Source organism: Stenella coeruleoalba, assembly GCF_951394435.1.
Source record: "Stenella coeruleoalba genome assembly, chromosome: 7".
In the NCBI taxonomy this organism is placed as follows: domain Eukaryota; kingdom Metazoa; phylum Chordata; class Mammalia; order Artiodactyla; family Delphinidae; genus Stenella; species Stenella coeruleoalba.
In genome coordinates this window covers 59,707,508-59,723,914 of record NC_137153.1, presented here as the reverse complement: position 1 = coordinate 59,723,914, position 16,407 = coordinate 59,707,508, and the positions used below count along the sequence as shown (strand labels likewise).

The 16,407-nt window shown below is 36.9% G+C and overlaps 1 protein-coding gene across 5 annotated transcripts in view; it reads right to left on the bottom strand.

Annotated features, from left to right (window-relative positions):
* Window positions 1-360: 360 nt before the first annotated feature.
* NFIB (nuclear factor I B) overlaps window positions 361-16,407 on the bottom strand; it is a 443,132-nt gene continuing 427,085 nt past the window's right edge. For 4 of the 5 annotated variants that reach the window (XM_079926360.1, XM_079926363.1, XM_079926361.1 and 1 more), the window contains one exon: window positions 361-6,881. In XM_079926360.1, coding sequence (XP_079782486.1) covers window positions 6,752-6,881 — 130 coding nt within the window. In that variant the 3' untranslated portion in view covers window positions 361-6,751. The remainder of the gene's footprint in view (window positions 6,882-16,407) is intronic. The other variant, XM_079926364.1, reaches the window with a different exon arrangement.

Sequence of the window (16,407 nt, the reverse complement as noted above, 5' to 3'; positions counted from 1 at the left end):
GTCCAGTCATCCCGAGCACACGTTACATCTTCACCTCATTGCTGAAAGGCCTTTCTCAGAGAGTGGGGGGCTGAAATTCTAGATCTGCACTTGCATTTCTACTGTCATTGTTTAGAGAGTTTGGGAGGACGATACGTAGTAGGAATTGCAAGAAGGGTTTAAACATACACACGTGCCCAGTGCAATTGGAAGTACCGAACTGAAATAGTAACCATCCCAGATGCTAAGAAATTAAACCCATGCTACAAAATTCCCAGATGGAAGGACCAAGATCCACTTCCAAGATATACTGACCCCAACGCTAACGTAGGAAGAGCGGCGGGAAGAGGTGGAGGAGGAAAATAAAACATGAGTCCAGAGTCTGTAGCATAGCTCATTTTATTGTTTAAACAGTTTTTGCATAGGAAATATATCTGCTTCCAGTAATTGACTGCAGTATGAGCAGCTGCTAGCAGTATAGGCTGGATATAACAGTAACAATCACATTAAGTCAAGCTTGATTTACACCAGTTTAAAACTTGTGGCAATTGAGTTCATTTGCAACCCACAAAAAGTACCCAAAGAACATTATCCTCCAACCGGGCACAATAAAACCTTCGCTAACATTCTGGCCCAGTCTGGGGCTGATCCCAGAGGTCCGAACGCCAGAAATTAAGTAACTGTCATATAATACATCCTACTGCTAAAGGTTTGTTACACGGAGATTGTGCATGTGCCTCCTTTTTGAAAAAATTTAATTAAAATACAAGGTTCTGTATTTATGGCCCATGAGGACAAAAATGCCAAAAGTTTTAAAATGGATCAACCCTGGTGTGTAGCTAGCAAGCAATAACTGACTACTCGTCACCTACAGTTGTACTAAATGTATCTAAAGAAACACACAGTCCTACAAAAGTTGTTCTCAGAGAAATATCATTGAGGTGAGGGCACCTCTTCCCAGGATGCTAAAAGTTCTATGTGATATAAGCACAAATTAACAGCTTGATGAAGACATAATCTAATGCAGCTTTGAGAAGCCTATGCCTGGGATGGAGTTACCCCTCACATTCTACAATGTTGTAGAGATTTTTTTTTTTTTCCAAGAAAATGTCATTTGAAACATATTTACAACTGAACTCAACAGAGACTGTGAAATTGAACAGGCACTGCTCATTTGTTTGAGTTTTTTGGTAAACATTTTGCTGGTTTTTTTTTTTGTTTGTTTCTTTCTCGTTTTGCATCAACTTTTTTTCAGTCCATGCAACTTCAATGCCCTCGATGAAGAATGCATAATAAGCCATACTTCTTAAAAAAAAAAAAAAAAAGACTTCCTTCTGCATAAAGAGATATATTTGCCACATCAGTCCCTGTAGCACAGTTTTCAAAACCATTCTGTCAAAAATACAGTAATACAAGACTGGCTTTAGTGTCACCAGCTCACACTGCCTTGTGTGTATGTAGGCCACCATTTGTTACTGGTACTGTATCATGCAATAAAAGTTATCAGAGGCTGGGGCTGGCGTGCTCATAGGCTAGTGGCACTGAAGCGTTTTCACAATCTCAACAATTTGAATTGCAACACACAGATATTTCTAAAGAGTCTTAACTAGTGAACCCTTTTATTATTAAAAAAAACAAAAAAAAACAAAACTACTTACAACCATTGAAGAAAGAATTGCAACAACAACAAAAAAATGTAAAAATTGACCGTCTCCAACTTGTCCCCTTTGACTATATGAACAATGTCACCAACAGATCTGTGGCACGGACACAGTACAAAGAGTTGTCATGGCAATGAGTTTGGCTGATGCAAAGGTCATTGTGCAGGGTCAAAGGGCAAAAATCAGTGGTCCATGTTACCCCCCAACTGCAGTGCTCCACCCCACCCACACAATTTTTAAGGAATTAGAAAAAAACAGGGGAACTACCAGAAAGTGCAAAATATGAAGAAGGCAGCTTTCAGCTCCTTCAGCATGGAGTAGAACATTCAATTTTGAGCTTTTACAGTTGGACTTGAATAGCCTGCACATTTAAGAAAAAAAAAGTTTTCAATAGAAACCCAATTTTTTAAAGTCCAGGAAGCATGCAGCTGGTTAATGTTAACCAAAGACCTTGACAGGAACATGTAAACTATACTGAATGTCATGCTTGGGGCCTATCTGCCAGCAATATTGTAGAGTTGTTTCATTACAAATGAATACTGTACACTGAATATGGGATAACTTTCTGCAGCCTTCGTTTCACACGGTACATAGAGTTTGAATCTAGGTAAAGAACACATGTCCTGGTGTCACACCGCTGAAGATGTCCCTGTGCAATCTCTTTTGTTGAGTCCTTATGAAGCTACAAGTCACAAATCCAAGATTCTGCTCCCTGAGGACACGTTATGTGAGACATAGCACGGTTTTGTCATTTTCTGCCTATCCTGAATGCTCTGTGAAACAACCTTAAATACCATCACGTAACAATCACAAAAACTTTTGCTAAAGGCCGTATATACTAATAAAAAGACAGTGGTGCTTCCGACATTCTGAAATGCTCTGAAAACCAACTTTTCCAATACTAAATACAACAAAATAACCTTCATAAAATATAACTTTTCTCCATTTACACTTTTTTAAAGGATTAGTATCCTATGCTTTTCAAGCACAGGAATCTGTGAAATAACTCCTAACATGGACAGATTTTTTTTTTTTTTTAATACATAACTTAAGAGCCTGGAGAGTTTTAACTCAAGTCCAGTCTCCAAACAAGGAATATTCTTGTTTACTTTAAAAATGGAAACAACATATAGTTCCATTATAATTGTTAAAAAGTTAGCTTTACAAACATGGGAATTTTAATTTAAAAAAAAATTCTTAACAAAACTATACAGTGTACAAATTACTGTCTACAAGGTAGGCGGTTCATGAAGAAGACCTTTCGCTCTTCTTGCTACTCGCAGCTTCACAGATTCATTCACATATTTTTTTTTTAATGGAGCTGCCCACCCGAACATTACCCCATAACTATATTGCTATAATTAAGATTTTTGCCATGTCTTTATGTACAGTCTCCTTCACTGCCTTTTTCTTTTTTCTCCTTAGACAAGCCTCAAACGCTCATGTCACTCCAGAGGAAACACTTCAGAGGCACTGTGAGGGGTGGGCTGCAAAGCAACGCAGGGAAAGCTGAACAGTGCCGCGGAGCCGGGGCTGGAGACGCCACCCCCTACTGATGCCCTTGGGTGACCTTCACCATCCTGTAGCTCTGCAGTTCTGGGGAGGGGAGGGGCGTGCAAGACCTGCAAGAGGGGGGGGGCCCTTAGTCACAAGATACTTCCTGGTAAAAAGAGGAGGAGGCCGAAATGGATTTGAGATTATATAGAGAGTAGTATCTTTTTAAGAGTTTTATCTCAAAAGGAAAGGAGAAAAAAAAATGATTAAAAAAAAAAAAGCAACACTTGAACTAGGCCTTTGTATTCAAGAGGCAGGCAGGAATACCCACAGTGTGTAACTTATTTAGCTAGAGCTGCTCATTCACTGGCAAAAAAAAAGAGAGCGACTCTGCTCTTAAAAAAATACTGCGTGTCCTGTGAGGTTGATTTGTTCACCTACTAGGTTGAAGAGCTTGGCTGAGATGATCTGTTTTCCACCAGGGCAAGTCATCACAGAAATGACTGGACTTCCTTTTGAACTTGCGCTCCTGCTGTGCTTTTCAGCATTGGGGCTATCAAACTGAATGGGCTAATCAAACACAATTCTCAGGCCCATAAGCATTGTTCTAAAGTATTCATTATTAAATGATATGCTGTGAGAACAATAGACAGTTTATTTTATTAGGCCATGGCCTGGGGGAAGGGGGTCGGGGGCTCCTCAGGACAGCCCACCATGTGTCACTAATTCTAAAAGATTTTCCCCCTGGTAATGAATTCCCTCAATGGGACTGGGTGGGGCGGGGGGGGGCGGGCAGGCAGTGGGGCAGAGTAAAGTAGAACCAGCCTCCATTCACCCTCTAGCCCTCCGGGGAAATTAAATCCAATATATACTTGAGGTACCATCCCTTAAAAAAGAAATCCCATCAGCATCTGATGGGCTTAATTCATCCACAGGAAAATTCATTTCTAAAAATTCTCTATTTCCCTTCTAGTCTGGTTCTCTGTTTAAAAAGGGCAGGTAAAATGAAAACTTAACAAGACTTATTATTTTTGTTCCTTAAAAACTGAACTTTGATTTTAATCTAGAAGTCCGAATACATGTAATAATAGCCCTCTGTTCAATCTCCTGGATATTAAAAAAAATTTCCAAGCGCACTACCGTCCGTTTGAAGTAGTGAGTCCCAGGTAAATCACAGACTAACATTCATGAAATGAAGAAATGGGGAAGGAAAGTGGTGGGGAAAGGATGTGGGAGCACCCCCTCCAGCAGGATGGCATAGTTTAGAGGAGAAAGTATGCTCAGCCCCGAAGTTGAAACATCTGCTAGATGTACTTTTCAACGACTATCTTTGCTAACTATGAGACAGGCTCACTCTCCACTGTGGATCCGGAACTTTCAAGAAAAACGACCACGCCCCCCCTAAAAAAGATAAGACCGTTTGTTTTAAGCCAAGTCTGCCTCCAGGTGAATTGGTTGTGTTTGCTTGCTCTTACTCTGTTGCTATGAAAAGCAGAAAGGAGTTCCGCTTGCACCCCAGGTGGGGAGTTTGAGAGGGAAACCTGTGAAGTTGAAGTTTCTCACAGTAGGCAGAACAGTCGCTGTGCAGCCCAGGCCCATCTCAGGGTGCACTGCTTCACAGCTACACTGTAAAGTGTTAAAAATCCTCCCACCCACCCCAGAATATATATATATGTATATTAAAAAAAATCCCCTGTCCATCTCTCAGTACACAAAAGGACCTCATCACACTGCAAAAATAGCAGTACCCACTTTGGTCAATTAAAACAAACAAACAAAAAAAAAGCATACATTATTTTTTTTTTTAAATCTGTGTACTTACCTATAATAACCAATACAGCTAAAAGCACTACCTACATAGGCAAAACTTGGTATTGCATAATTCGTATAAATTTGAAATCCCTCCCCCCCAAATATTAATTGGAAGATGAAAAACATGAAAGGTTAATAGAAAAAACACCAAAATACTGAAAATATTGCTGGTCGATTACAATTTTTAAGCGGCAACTATACACAGCCATGATATGCTTTATAAATGTGAGATAAAGGTATAACTGTCTAAAAAATCCATGATGTCACACATTTTTCTTCGTCTGGAGTACAAAATATTTTGTCATAAAAATGGTAAAGATTTAAAATGATAATAAATGCAGCAAAACAAGTGTAGTGATGTCACTTTTTTGTGTTTTTTTGTGTTTTTTTTTGTTTTTTAGATTTCAAGGCAAGGCACGTAATGTGGACATTATATCTTCGTGCAAATTAGGATTACTGGAAAGAGTATTTTTAATTAAAATTTTAAGAGACATAGAGGCAAAAATGTGTCTGCCCATGCACACCACAGATCTGTCAATACAAGAAATTTGTTGAACAAGGCTAATGTCTGAAAGCACCATGCAAGTATTCAGCACCCTGATTACATCTGTTTTCTCAAGAGTGCATTTTTATATCCTACACCCTGGCGTTCCCAGTTTGTAAACTGTAAGCTTTACCCTTGTGACATGGATTTGCCTGCCTCTTTGTCTCTAGAATGCAGATTTTATAGAACCTTTTGTACACCCTATGGGTTCTTGATGCAACCAGTAATTTTAAATAAATAAATTCTACCTCCAAGGAGGCTGCAGCTAAACCAACATAAGTGCTGTGTTTTCATTAATTTTTTTTTTCCTCAAGCACATGATTTGTCTTGATTTAATGCCTTTTTACTGCCCTCAAAAACTGAGGGGAAAATAAATTCGTTCAAAATTATTTTAAATTCTTTTTAATCCCCTCAATTTAGAGTCCAAGGGCTGAAGGACTTATAATCATGATTCCCCTTTAGATATAAATTTATAAATTGCACTTGCCTCTGTTAAGTGTTTCTTTTGTGGGGAAACTATTATATTAATTTTTACTGTTGCATGCAGAGATAACACTTCACCTACATAGAGGCATTTCTTCCATAGAGCCTTTGTGTTCAAACTGTTTTTTTTTTCCTTTTTTCTTTTTCTTTTTTTTTTCTTTTTTTCTTTTTTTTTTCTTTTTTTTTTTAAGATTTCAAACTGGGTTACACACTGGAAAAGGCTGGGTTAAGGGCCAAAATTTAATAAATCTGTACTGATAACTAAAGGCTACAGAGATTTCATATATATTTTTTTTAACTTTTAGAAATCAGAGTGCTTATAAAATGGCTGGCTCATGGCTCTGTCACCCAGCACTTCTGATGCCGCCTCCTAGCCTTAGTTGGTGAGATAACCAGGAATAGTGATTCCATGCGTAAACAACAAGAATACTAAACCAATAAAACTAGCTTATCATGCAAATATTAAGGCATCTAGAAAGTCAGTTAAAATATATTGTCATAGAGACAGAACATCTATTTCCCAGCGGACTTCATGTAACAAAGGCTACTTTGCAGGGGCTGCGATCTACCATCAGTGAAATATCATCGACCCTTTTTATGTCATTACAGTTTCAACCTTAAGGGAATTAGTGATTGTAAGTGCTGCGATTGCTGGTCTATTATCTTCTTTCTTCAGTTTCTTTCCTTTCTCCCTTTTTGTTTGTTTTGTTTTGTCCAGTCTTCTCTTTTCCTTTTTTTTTTTTAATTTCTTAAACTAGTGTTGTATTTCATGTTTCCCTCAGTTGCTTGTTTCTGCTTGAAGGAAAGGTTCTCCGATTATGTTCAAACCGTAATTTTGGACATTTGCCGGTAGGATGGGTGTCCTATTTGATACTTGGAAAGGAACCAAGCTAGCCCAGGTACCAGGACTGTTGGCAGGAGAGGGGCAGGAGGGAAGGAAGAGAAAAAGAAAAAATACAACGTTACTCTACAGCAATATTAGAAATATAAATTCCATAGGCATCAAATTACTACAATAGCTTTTTTCCAAATTGCAGTTTAATATGAGATACATGTGCTAAATTATAAACATTATACGTATGTAAGCTACATGGTCTATTTCTTTCACGGATGGTAAGACTAATTGTGAAAAAAACTCGAGTAAGACTCATCCATAGTTATTAAACTCTGATTGAGGATACTCTTCCTAAAATACTTGGTCTACTTTGATGTAAATATAATATGATTTTTTGTCAAAAAAAAAAAGAGAAAGAAAAGAGCAAATCTACAACAGTGCCAACATACTTTGCAAGCAATACTCTGATCTTGTTTTAATTCACCAGCAATTGTGATGTATTTCAATTTTTCACCTGCCTATCGGTTGAATAAAATTGAAAGCCGTAATGAAAGAGATTTTTTTTTCCCTTCACAATAAGAGAAAATACATTTTTCGGAAGGCCAGTGCATAATGTGTAGTTGGAAGCTGACACCAGAAGCCAGGGCATCCCCTGTCCCTCCGCATCAGTCATGTCTCCACATCCCAGCTGCTGTGAGTTTGGGAGTCTGGAGAGCAGCCTGGGAGAAGTCCCACAGGGAGGGAGTAAGCAGAGGAGGGGCTTGCCCCTCTCCAACCAACTCTAATTTCACCGATGTTGTATTTGGGGATGTATAAAACAAAAACAGTTCAAGAAACAGTTCTCTGATTGCTACTGGCATAATCTCTCATTAAACAAGTATCATACAGAGGAAAATAACACGACACCTACGTGTCACAAAACAACCCCATAACATACATTCTGGGTATACCTAATCAGATGCATTATTTGTTCCAACATTCAACTAGGAACTAATGTCAGCTAAGTAACAGCTGCATAAGTAATCATGAAACAAGAACACATCCAACTGACAATTCCATACCCAGTTTTGTCATCGTCTGGCATGGAAATACAACTTCAATGTTTAAATTTAATTTATCCTTTAAATTTAATTTATATCCTTTTCTTTACTTTTGGAGCCATGAGGTGAGATAGATTCTACTATGGTAGGTATCAAGCTAGACACCCTCATTTTTTCATATTTAAATTCCAAAGGTACAAAAACCTTTATGGAATATTACCTTGAAGGAACAATTTTCCTACCTACTCCCTCTACCCCCCAAAAAGAAAAAGCGTGGATTAAAAAAAAAAAAGAACTTGATATGTAACTTTTTACTCTCATGACACTTTTAAACAAATAAAGAGGCTCATTATTACGTCTAGGTACATATTTCTGAGTTAATATTTTAACAGAAAAATATTCACAATGACCTTTTATGCTAAAGGGATTTTGTGATTAGAGTATGAGATCCATAATAACAAAGTCCATTTCTCTTTCTGTTCTCCATCTAATATAGTAACTGGTACATGGTAGGTGCTCAGTAAATTTTTGGATTAACAGGCAAATCAATTAAATATTCCAAATCACACCCAACTATATATTTTTTAAAAGTGTTGCTCATAATCACATAATTTCACGAGTACATTGCAATTTGGCCCCTATAATAAGAAAATAGGCATCTCTGAACTTAAAATTAGAGATGTTTAGTATCAACAAAAATTAACTATGCAGGAAAAATCATATAATACTTGAAACAAAAAATTCAAATAAAAAGATATGTCATTATAGGATAAAAAATCATAATTCTACAGAATAAAAAGTTGTTATTGAAACCTTTTCTAAGAGACTTAACTGTTTTCACATATTTCTCTCTTCCCACACACATCTTCAACAATTACTTCTGCATTTTGCACCACTGATTGGGCCACTGATTGGGAAGAGTGTTACATGATTCATCATGAAACATTTTCCCTCCACTGTCCTACCGCACTTGATTACATAGTACTTCTATATAGCACTATCTCATATCATAATTATCTGTATCTATGATTATCTTACTTACTGAAAGGTAAGATCTCTAAAGAAAATGACCTTATCTTATCAATCCTTATTGCTGACCATAGCTGATGCTAATTATTTCTCAACAAATAAATGACAAAAATGGATCTCCATTATTTTTAACCTAAAGCAGGAAGCATGTATACAAAACAAAAAGACTAGCTCAAATTGATAATCCTTGACAGTAAAAGAAAATGTCAACGACAAGTAAATAACTTTGCAAAATTAACGAGTCCCAAATTAAATGGGCTCTAGGAAGTCATTTAGAAACTGCATATTTTAGGAAAATAAAGTGTATTTTAATGCTTGAAAATAGATGTGACTCCTTAAATGGAGAAGTCTACTGATCAATGGCGGAAAAGACAGGAATTCAGGGTTTATTTTGCAATAGCTTTCTTACTCAGTTCTTTAGAAGAGACATGTATTGTTAGTTTATGGAAAATCCTTGATAAAAATACATAGATGCTAGTGACTAACAGGACTCTTGCTGCAGAAGAGCTAACAAATTCAATTTAGATGTTTATTTAAATCTTTCAAACCTCCCATGCTACATTATGACCACGTCAAAATTGCAGTGTGTGATATATTTGTCAATACTGTTTATGAACCCTTGGGGGAAAATAAATCTCAGACATTAACACTATGCAGACCCCATATATGAGCTTACAAGTCTCTTATTGCCAATCTGGAGGTTAAATACAGAACTGTAAGGCACAGACATTTTTTAGAGCTTTTTGGTAGTCCCGTTGAAAAAAATCTGGTAAAACTAATTCAAAGATTACGATAACAGTGCAAAGAAAAATGTTTAGCCAAACAAAATAACTTAGATCATTTAATTTCTAAAAGACAATGCCTCAAATCTCATAGTTTTTCAGGTAGAAATTTAACAGTGCTTTTTACATATCAACTCTCTCTACATAAGTCAATGTCAGTGATTGCCAGCATGGATAAAATAAACACACTTTCATATTTATGTACATATACAACTAGTTACATGTAAAATGCTTAATCGTTTTAATTTCTAATAGAATGAAAATTATATGGATAACCTTATGTTCAATCCAATAATCTGTGTCTCTGTCTATTAAGAGATGAGAGTCTCTCAACTGAAAGATTTGAAAATATTCAAAGTCAAATTAAGCTACTTCAGCAATGTATCTTCAAACACTCATTTACTTGGTCTTCATTACATTTTCCATTGCCAAATCACCTTTTTTTTTTTTTTTAAGGCAAACAGAAGATGAGCATGACTGAAAGTTGAAAGCACATCTTTAAAAAATATTGGGCTTCCCTGGTGTTGCAGTGGTTGAGAGTCTGCCTGCCGATGCTGGGGACACGGGTTCGTGCCCCGGTCTGGGAAGATCCCACATGCCGCGTAGCGGCTGGGCCCGTGAGCCATGGCCGCTGAGCCTGCGCGTCCGGAGCCTGTGCTCCGCAACGGGAGAGGCCACAACGGTGAGAGGCCCGCGTATCGCAAAAACAACAACAACAAAAACAAAACAAAATATATATATATATATATATATATATATACACCTGCCATACTAGTAAAAAGAGAAAAGAATACAAGTACTTTGTGGAAAATCAGGCACAAAACAAAGCCCCAAATATTTTGACAATACTTTAACACAAAGCAGAATTCACCCTAGTGACTTCTACTCTATGTACGCTCTAAGTATATAATGAGATATTTCATTAAAAATAAAATAAAGTTAAATAAAAATTACAGGAAAAATTAATACATCTGATACCATGGATCATATTTTCATATGATTCTGATCAAATGTATGATGTGGCTGCCGCCCCCCCCACCAAAGGAAAGAAACAAACAAACAAATTACTTTGACCTTAAGATGCATTAATGGTAGGTGATGGGACGGCTTCATTTTATACTGATCAGACGATCTCAGAAGCATTGTGTTTCTTCTAGGCATCGCTCTTCAAGAGAAACAAACTCTATGGCATTTCTTTGGTGAAGAAACTCACCAAATCATGTCATTTGAGGAACATTAAACGGAAACAGGGAAGACATGATAGTTGAGTTGAAAAGAAACATAGACTTGTTCCATACGGTTCAGGTAGACAGAATTAGCGTAAAGGCAGAAACTTCCAGAAGATACCATGCTGAGGGCCTACTATGAACAAGGTGCTATCTTGGGCGTTTTACATATGCTATGTCACTTAATTTTCTCAATGAACTCTTGAAATTGCCATCATTATCCCCTTTTCACAGATGAGAAAGTTGAGGCTTAAACTCATCCAAAGTTACCCACCTAGATCTCAGATATGAATCAGTTCTGATTCCCATGGCCATTTAACTATTATACTGCTTCCCTGGGAAGTTAGACATTGACCAAACATTCAAAAGAACTTATGAACAGAGTTTTCTGAAGGCAAAATGTATTTGCTTCAGGAGACAATGAATTTCCCATGCCCCACACAGCTGGCTAGTGCTGCAGCAGACTTGTGCACAGAATATGTGATCGGTCTGGGTGATCTAGCGAATATGAAATTTGATATATCTATCTCCTTTGAAAACAAAGCTAATTGAGAGTGACGTTATGGTGAGGATTAAGGAGGAAGAAGATACCTCCTTCTTCTTTTTAAAAATGATACACTATTTATATATTTCTTAACCGGGACAAATTGGATAAAATGGCTAGTCTTTGTATCTACAAGGAGTAAAGAGACTCTGTACCTTTCAAAGAAAGAAACTGAGAAAACTCCTCTGGACAAGTCAACATTTGACTTGGTTGTGCTTTATAAAAATTATGCATTCTGTGACTGTGTATTCTAGGCCAAAAAGGGTTGGGTCCTTAGCTTTTAACTTGGTACCCACGCAAGAACCATGGCGTACCAAATAAACATATATGGAGTCATAAGTTTAGTAAAGAACCAAAGTCAAAGGCTTCCTTCAACTATTTGTCCTGAAATAAAAGCTAATTGAAAAATGGCAAAATTCATTTATTACTAGTCTGTGTGCATCTGATAATGGGTTGGGCAACCCATTTGTCAAACATTTTATGAAATGTCAAAGTATCCAGTGTACTAATACTTTTCAGGGGAATAATCGTATCACCCATTCAGATTTTACATACTGATTTAATCATACGACTACCATATTTGCTTTAAAGATAGTAAGTACTCTTTTAAGAAGCTTAAAAAAATATTACGGGAATGAAGCCCCAAGAACTGTATATATTCATACGTACCTCAACTGTACCAGTAGCCACATTACTTATAGACAGCAATAAAAGTAAGCAATGGCCCAGAAAGCATGGAAAATAAATTCAATAAATACCTTAAGTTAAAAGCAGGATTTGCCCTTAATTCCACTGTACCTGTTTCAAATACCCGCAAGAAGGAAAGTTTATTACTTCCTTGGCTAAACCTTTCTAATTTTGTTACTATAATATGAACACACAGGTATTAGTATCTCTCCCAAAATGCACAATAAAAAATTTTCCCTATTAATAGCTAAAATCTACCTGGAAAAACCAATCAAGGGCAGGCTAATTAAGTATTAAGTTAGAAACCATGCTGTCCTGGATGTGTGCATTTGGACTGGCGGCTTATTTCAATATAACACAAATGCTGCAGACTGTGTCTTATGAAAAAATGCTCCATCAGACCAGGGGAAGGAATATATGGGTAGTATTTAAGTACCCATATATTTAGGAATTATTACATAAATTATTATACATAAAGAATAGATCTAAGAATTCATTAATGTATTAGAACAAAGAAAATGGTACTTATTAAATATACTGGTTGCTAGCACTTACCTAGTGTGTGCATTTGCCAGGCACTGATCTATGTGCTAGACCTACTTTAAAGCTTTCAATCCTCATAACACACTTATGAGAAAAGTACCATTATTATTCTGACTTTACAGATGAGGAAACTGAAGCTGGGAAGTTGTGTCTTGCTCAACCCCTGCTGCTGTTAGATTGTAGAAGCCAGGATTTGAAATCTAGCAGCGTGGTTCTAAAACCTACATTCTTACCCACTACACTTCACCTAATCTCCCTCTTCTGTGAAACACACTACTTATATTATTAAGCAAGAATTCATATTATCCTTGAATTATACAAGAGATTCTATGAATTGAGGCCCAAATCATTTAGGCACACTGAAATTCCCAAAGAATATAACTTTTGAGTCCAAATTTCAACACAAATACCTGTATTTTATTTATCCAATTCCAGATCCTTTTCAGCTGAAGGCAATATTTACCTTTTTTGATGTACATACAGACGTGGCTGTATGTCAGTAACTTGCTTGTTGCGTTCCACTTCTGATGCAGCTAGACTAGAAGTGAAAGTGCTTTACACAGGTCTTGGGTTTCTTCAATTTATTTCCCCCATTTTTAAGTATCATTATTGCCATCGGAATGATCCTATTTGCATGCAAGATGATTCCTAATGATTATTACTATTTGTAACAATCTGTATTGGAAAGCTCCCTGGCCGGCTCTTACCTAACTGCAAAGTACTCTTGCGGGCTCTCTGAGAAACACCAAATATCATAAACTGCAGGTGTCTCAATGGAATTATTCTAACTGCAAGCAAGAGCACTTCATAGTAATGAAAGAGAAACATATCTGTTTCTTAACTAAGTAGGTAAATAGCCTGCTTTATTGCTAGCTACTCCTTGGGGACCAACGATTTTGAAAATAACATATCCAATCGGTAGGCTATCAAAGCTCATTAATTTATATTCAGTTGTTTCAGGTGGGTTTTGTTATCAGGGCATGCTGGATTGCGTGTTAACTTTACTATGTGTGAGTACTAGCATTTTCTAAATAAAATAATGGCATATGCCAGTGAAATATGTCATCCAATGAGAAGCACAGGGCAAGAAGAGCCTTTATGTATGGGGCTACTGCAGCTAATTACCTAATGTGTACATTATAATGTCTGTACTCTTTTAGTAAACAGCCCTTACAAAATCCTAGAAGACCCTTCAACAAGGCAATCTATATACTTGAAAGTAATAAAAACTTATTTCCTTAAAATGTTTACTTTAGACATAAGTAGGAAAAATACTCTTCCCCTAAACAGACCAAATTAAAAAAAAAAACCTAAAAACTGTGTTCCATATTTTTCATGTTTTAGAACTGAAAGTGGAAGATAGAGATTTACTATGAAGACGACTAATTGTAAATAAATTACGGTACACAGACGCTTATGTATCTAACAAGCTATGTAGCTGTGTGAGGTTTTAGCCAATTAAAAATATAGAATTATGAGGCTCAAAGTAGCGATTTGATCTCCTCCCACAGACTGCACCACAGCGGAGAATCCTACGTGTGGATTTCCATCCTCTTTCTCTAGTCTGTATTCCTTTCTATCCCCGGGCTCCTTTTCAGTGCTATTGTTACAAGTGCTACAGCTCCCCTTATTAGCATATGTGAGTCTTCAACAGCAGACAAAATTCCCTACAAAAATAGTGCTTCCAAATAGTGCCTTTCACTAGAGAAAATCACCCAAGGCATACCAAATTAAATAGAAATGTAAGTTTTATACAAAAGCAAAATGTGATTCTTTCCCAAATGATTTTCATTGAAAAGCAAAAATCAGTGTTATTTGCACAATTTCACCTCTAAAGGACAGAACTTTTCTGTCTCAGAATTCCTAAGCATAAAATCAAAAATGATTAAGGAACTGAACATGTTTTTATGTTATGCCTGCTACTCTGTTCACATGTGCAAAAAAACCTTCCTTCTCATAAAACAAAGATTAACAGAGGAGAGAATAATTGTAGCTGTCTGCAATTTCTGAATATTCAAAATTTGTGTTCTTCAATTTCTTGAACTTTTTCTCCTTTTGTAATTTGTCATTACGTTTATTATCACGTTTACTCATTCATATGCTTTGCTATCTCAGTAAATACGACTGAAAATTCACTATATACCTCCTAACAGCACTAGCAAACATGAGAATCAAAAAGTAAGTTACTAAAGGGTGCGCTGGCCACTGACAGAGCTGATTTCTCAGGGAACTAATACATATGTAAATATGGTACTTTCCATGAAACATCTTCAAATCAAGGAGGTGTTTAATATACTTCTTTCATGGCAAAGGGTTAATCAGCAAGGTTTACATTTGGGAATTTTCGGCATCATGTTCCTCCTTCTCCCGCAGTACAGCCAAAAATCATCTGACAGGAAACGTAAGATTAAGTTTGTCCTACCTAAGCGAACAAAGAGTGCTCTGAACAGGCAGAGCGGGAACTTTTCTAATCCTGCTGGAATCTGCAGCGCTGCTCAGAAAATATCGCGGAAAAAGTTGTTTTCTCTCCTCTAACATCTTGTCTCTGGGTCATCCCATTTTGGTCCCACTGCAGATCCTGCTGCTTCTCCCATAAAGGTTAACTTAAAGCTCCAAACATAATCATGTGGAAAATGGACATTATTGATTCCTATGGTCCATTGTTCCCCTAGCCTAAGTCCCTGAAGTTCAAGTTCAATCTGGAATTACATCATGTCTGGTTTCTCCTGGTTACCAGACGGCTTGAGACGTGACCACGGCTACAGAAAAAACAAACAGCCTTCTTCACGCTTCGGCTCCCCTATCGATTCAAACGTAAACTTTTTTTCTTTCTCTCAAGTATGCTTCAAGTATGGAGCATGGTTAATTTAGAGATTAAGCTCCAAATTAGATTATCTAATGGCATCTTAATGGATTGCTGACCCATTTCCTGTGGGATGGCAGCATGCAAGTCTGGCTGGAATACAATTAATTTCTTAGGAAGTCTTCTGAAGAGTTTCCTAGATAAAAAGGAAACGCTGTGTTGTGCAAATCTTTCTTTACAAACGGAGAAAGTTAGGCAAAACTGCAACAAATCCCAATGTATTTTTCAACAGCCAGATGACAGGTACTGCGTGTGTGTAAACACCAGATAAAGATCAGTTTTAAGAACGATCACATTAAAATTTTTGATTTCATAACAGGTACAAATAATTTTTAGGTAAATGGAGAAGTAATTCTTTTAAATAGAATATCCAAGTACAAAGAACAACACTACTTAGCAGCCCTGGTTCCCAAACAATGGTCATGTGCAATTTTGGCTTTTGCAACTCCCCTCCTTGAACAGGATTCTTCCGTTCATCTACCTTATCAGCATTTCTATCCTAGTCCCAGAGTGGTTCTAGGGGCCCAGAATGGTGTGTAAAAAGTTGAACATTTTGAACACACTTTAGAGCTGACAGCTGAAAAGGAAATTCAGCACTCTGAGAAGAAAGTTCCCCCCAGGAACTCCAGGAACAACCCAGCTGTTGTACCGTAGTTATGTGTCAAGATAACAAACTGAAAGCAGGAAATGCTAACCTAGTGAATTTGTAGGGATGGTCTAGGTATAACGTTGAAATACAGGTTAACTATTAGCATTACGTAAAACCCTTTAATTACATATTACCCTTATCATACATGTGCCGCATGTATACACACATATGCACATGTGTACATGCATGTACACACATACACGGCACACATATACATATGTTTACATACAAACATA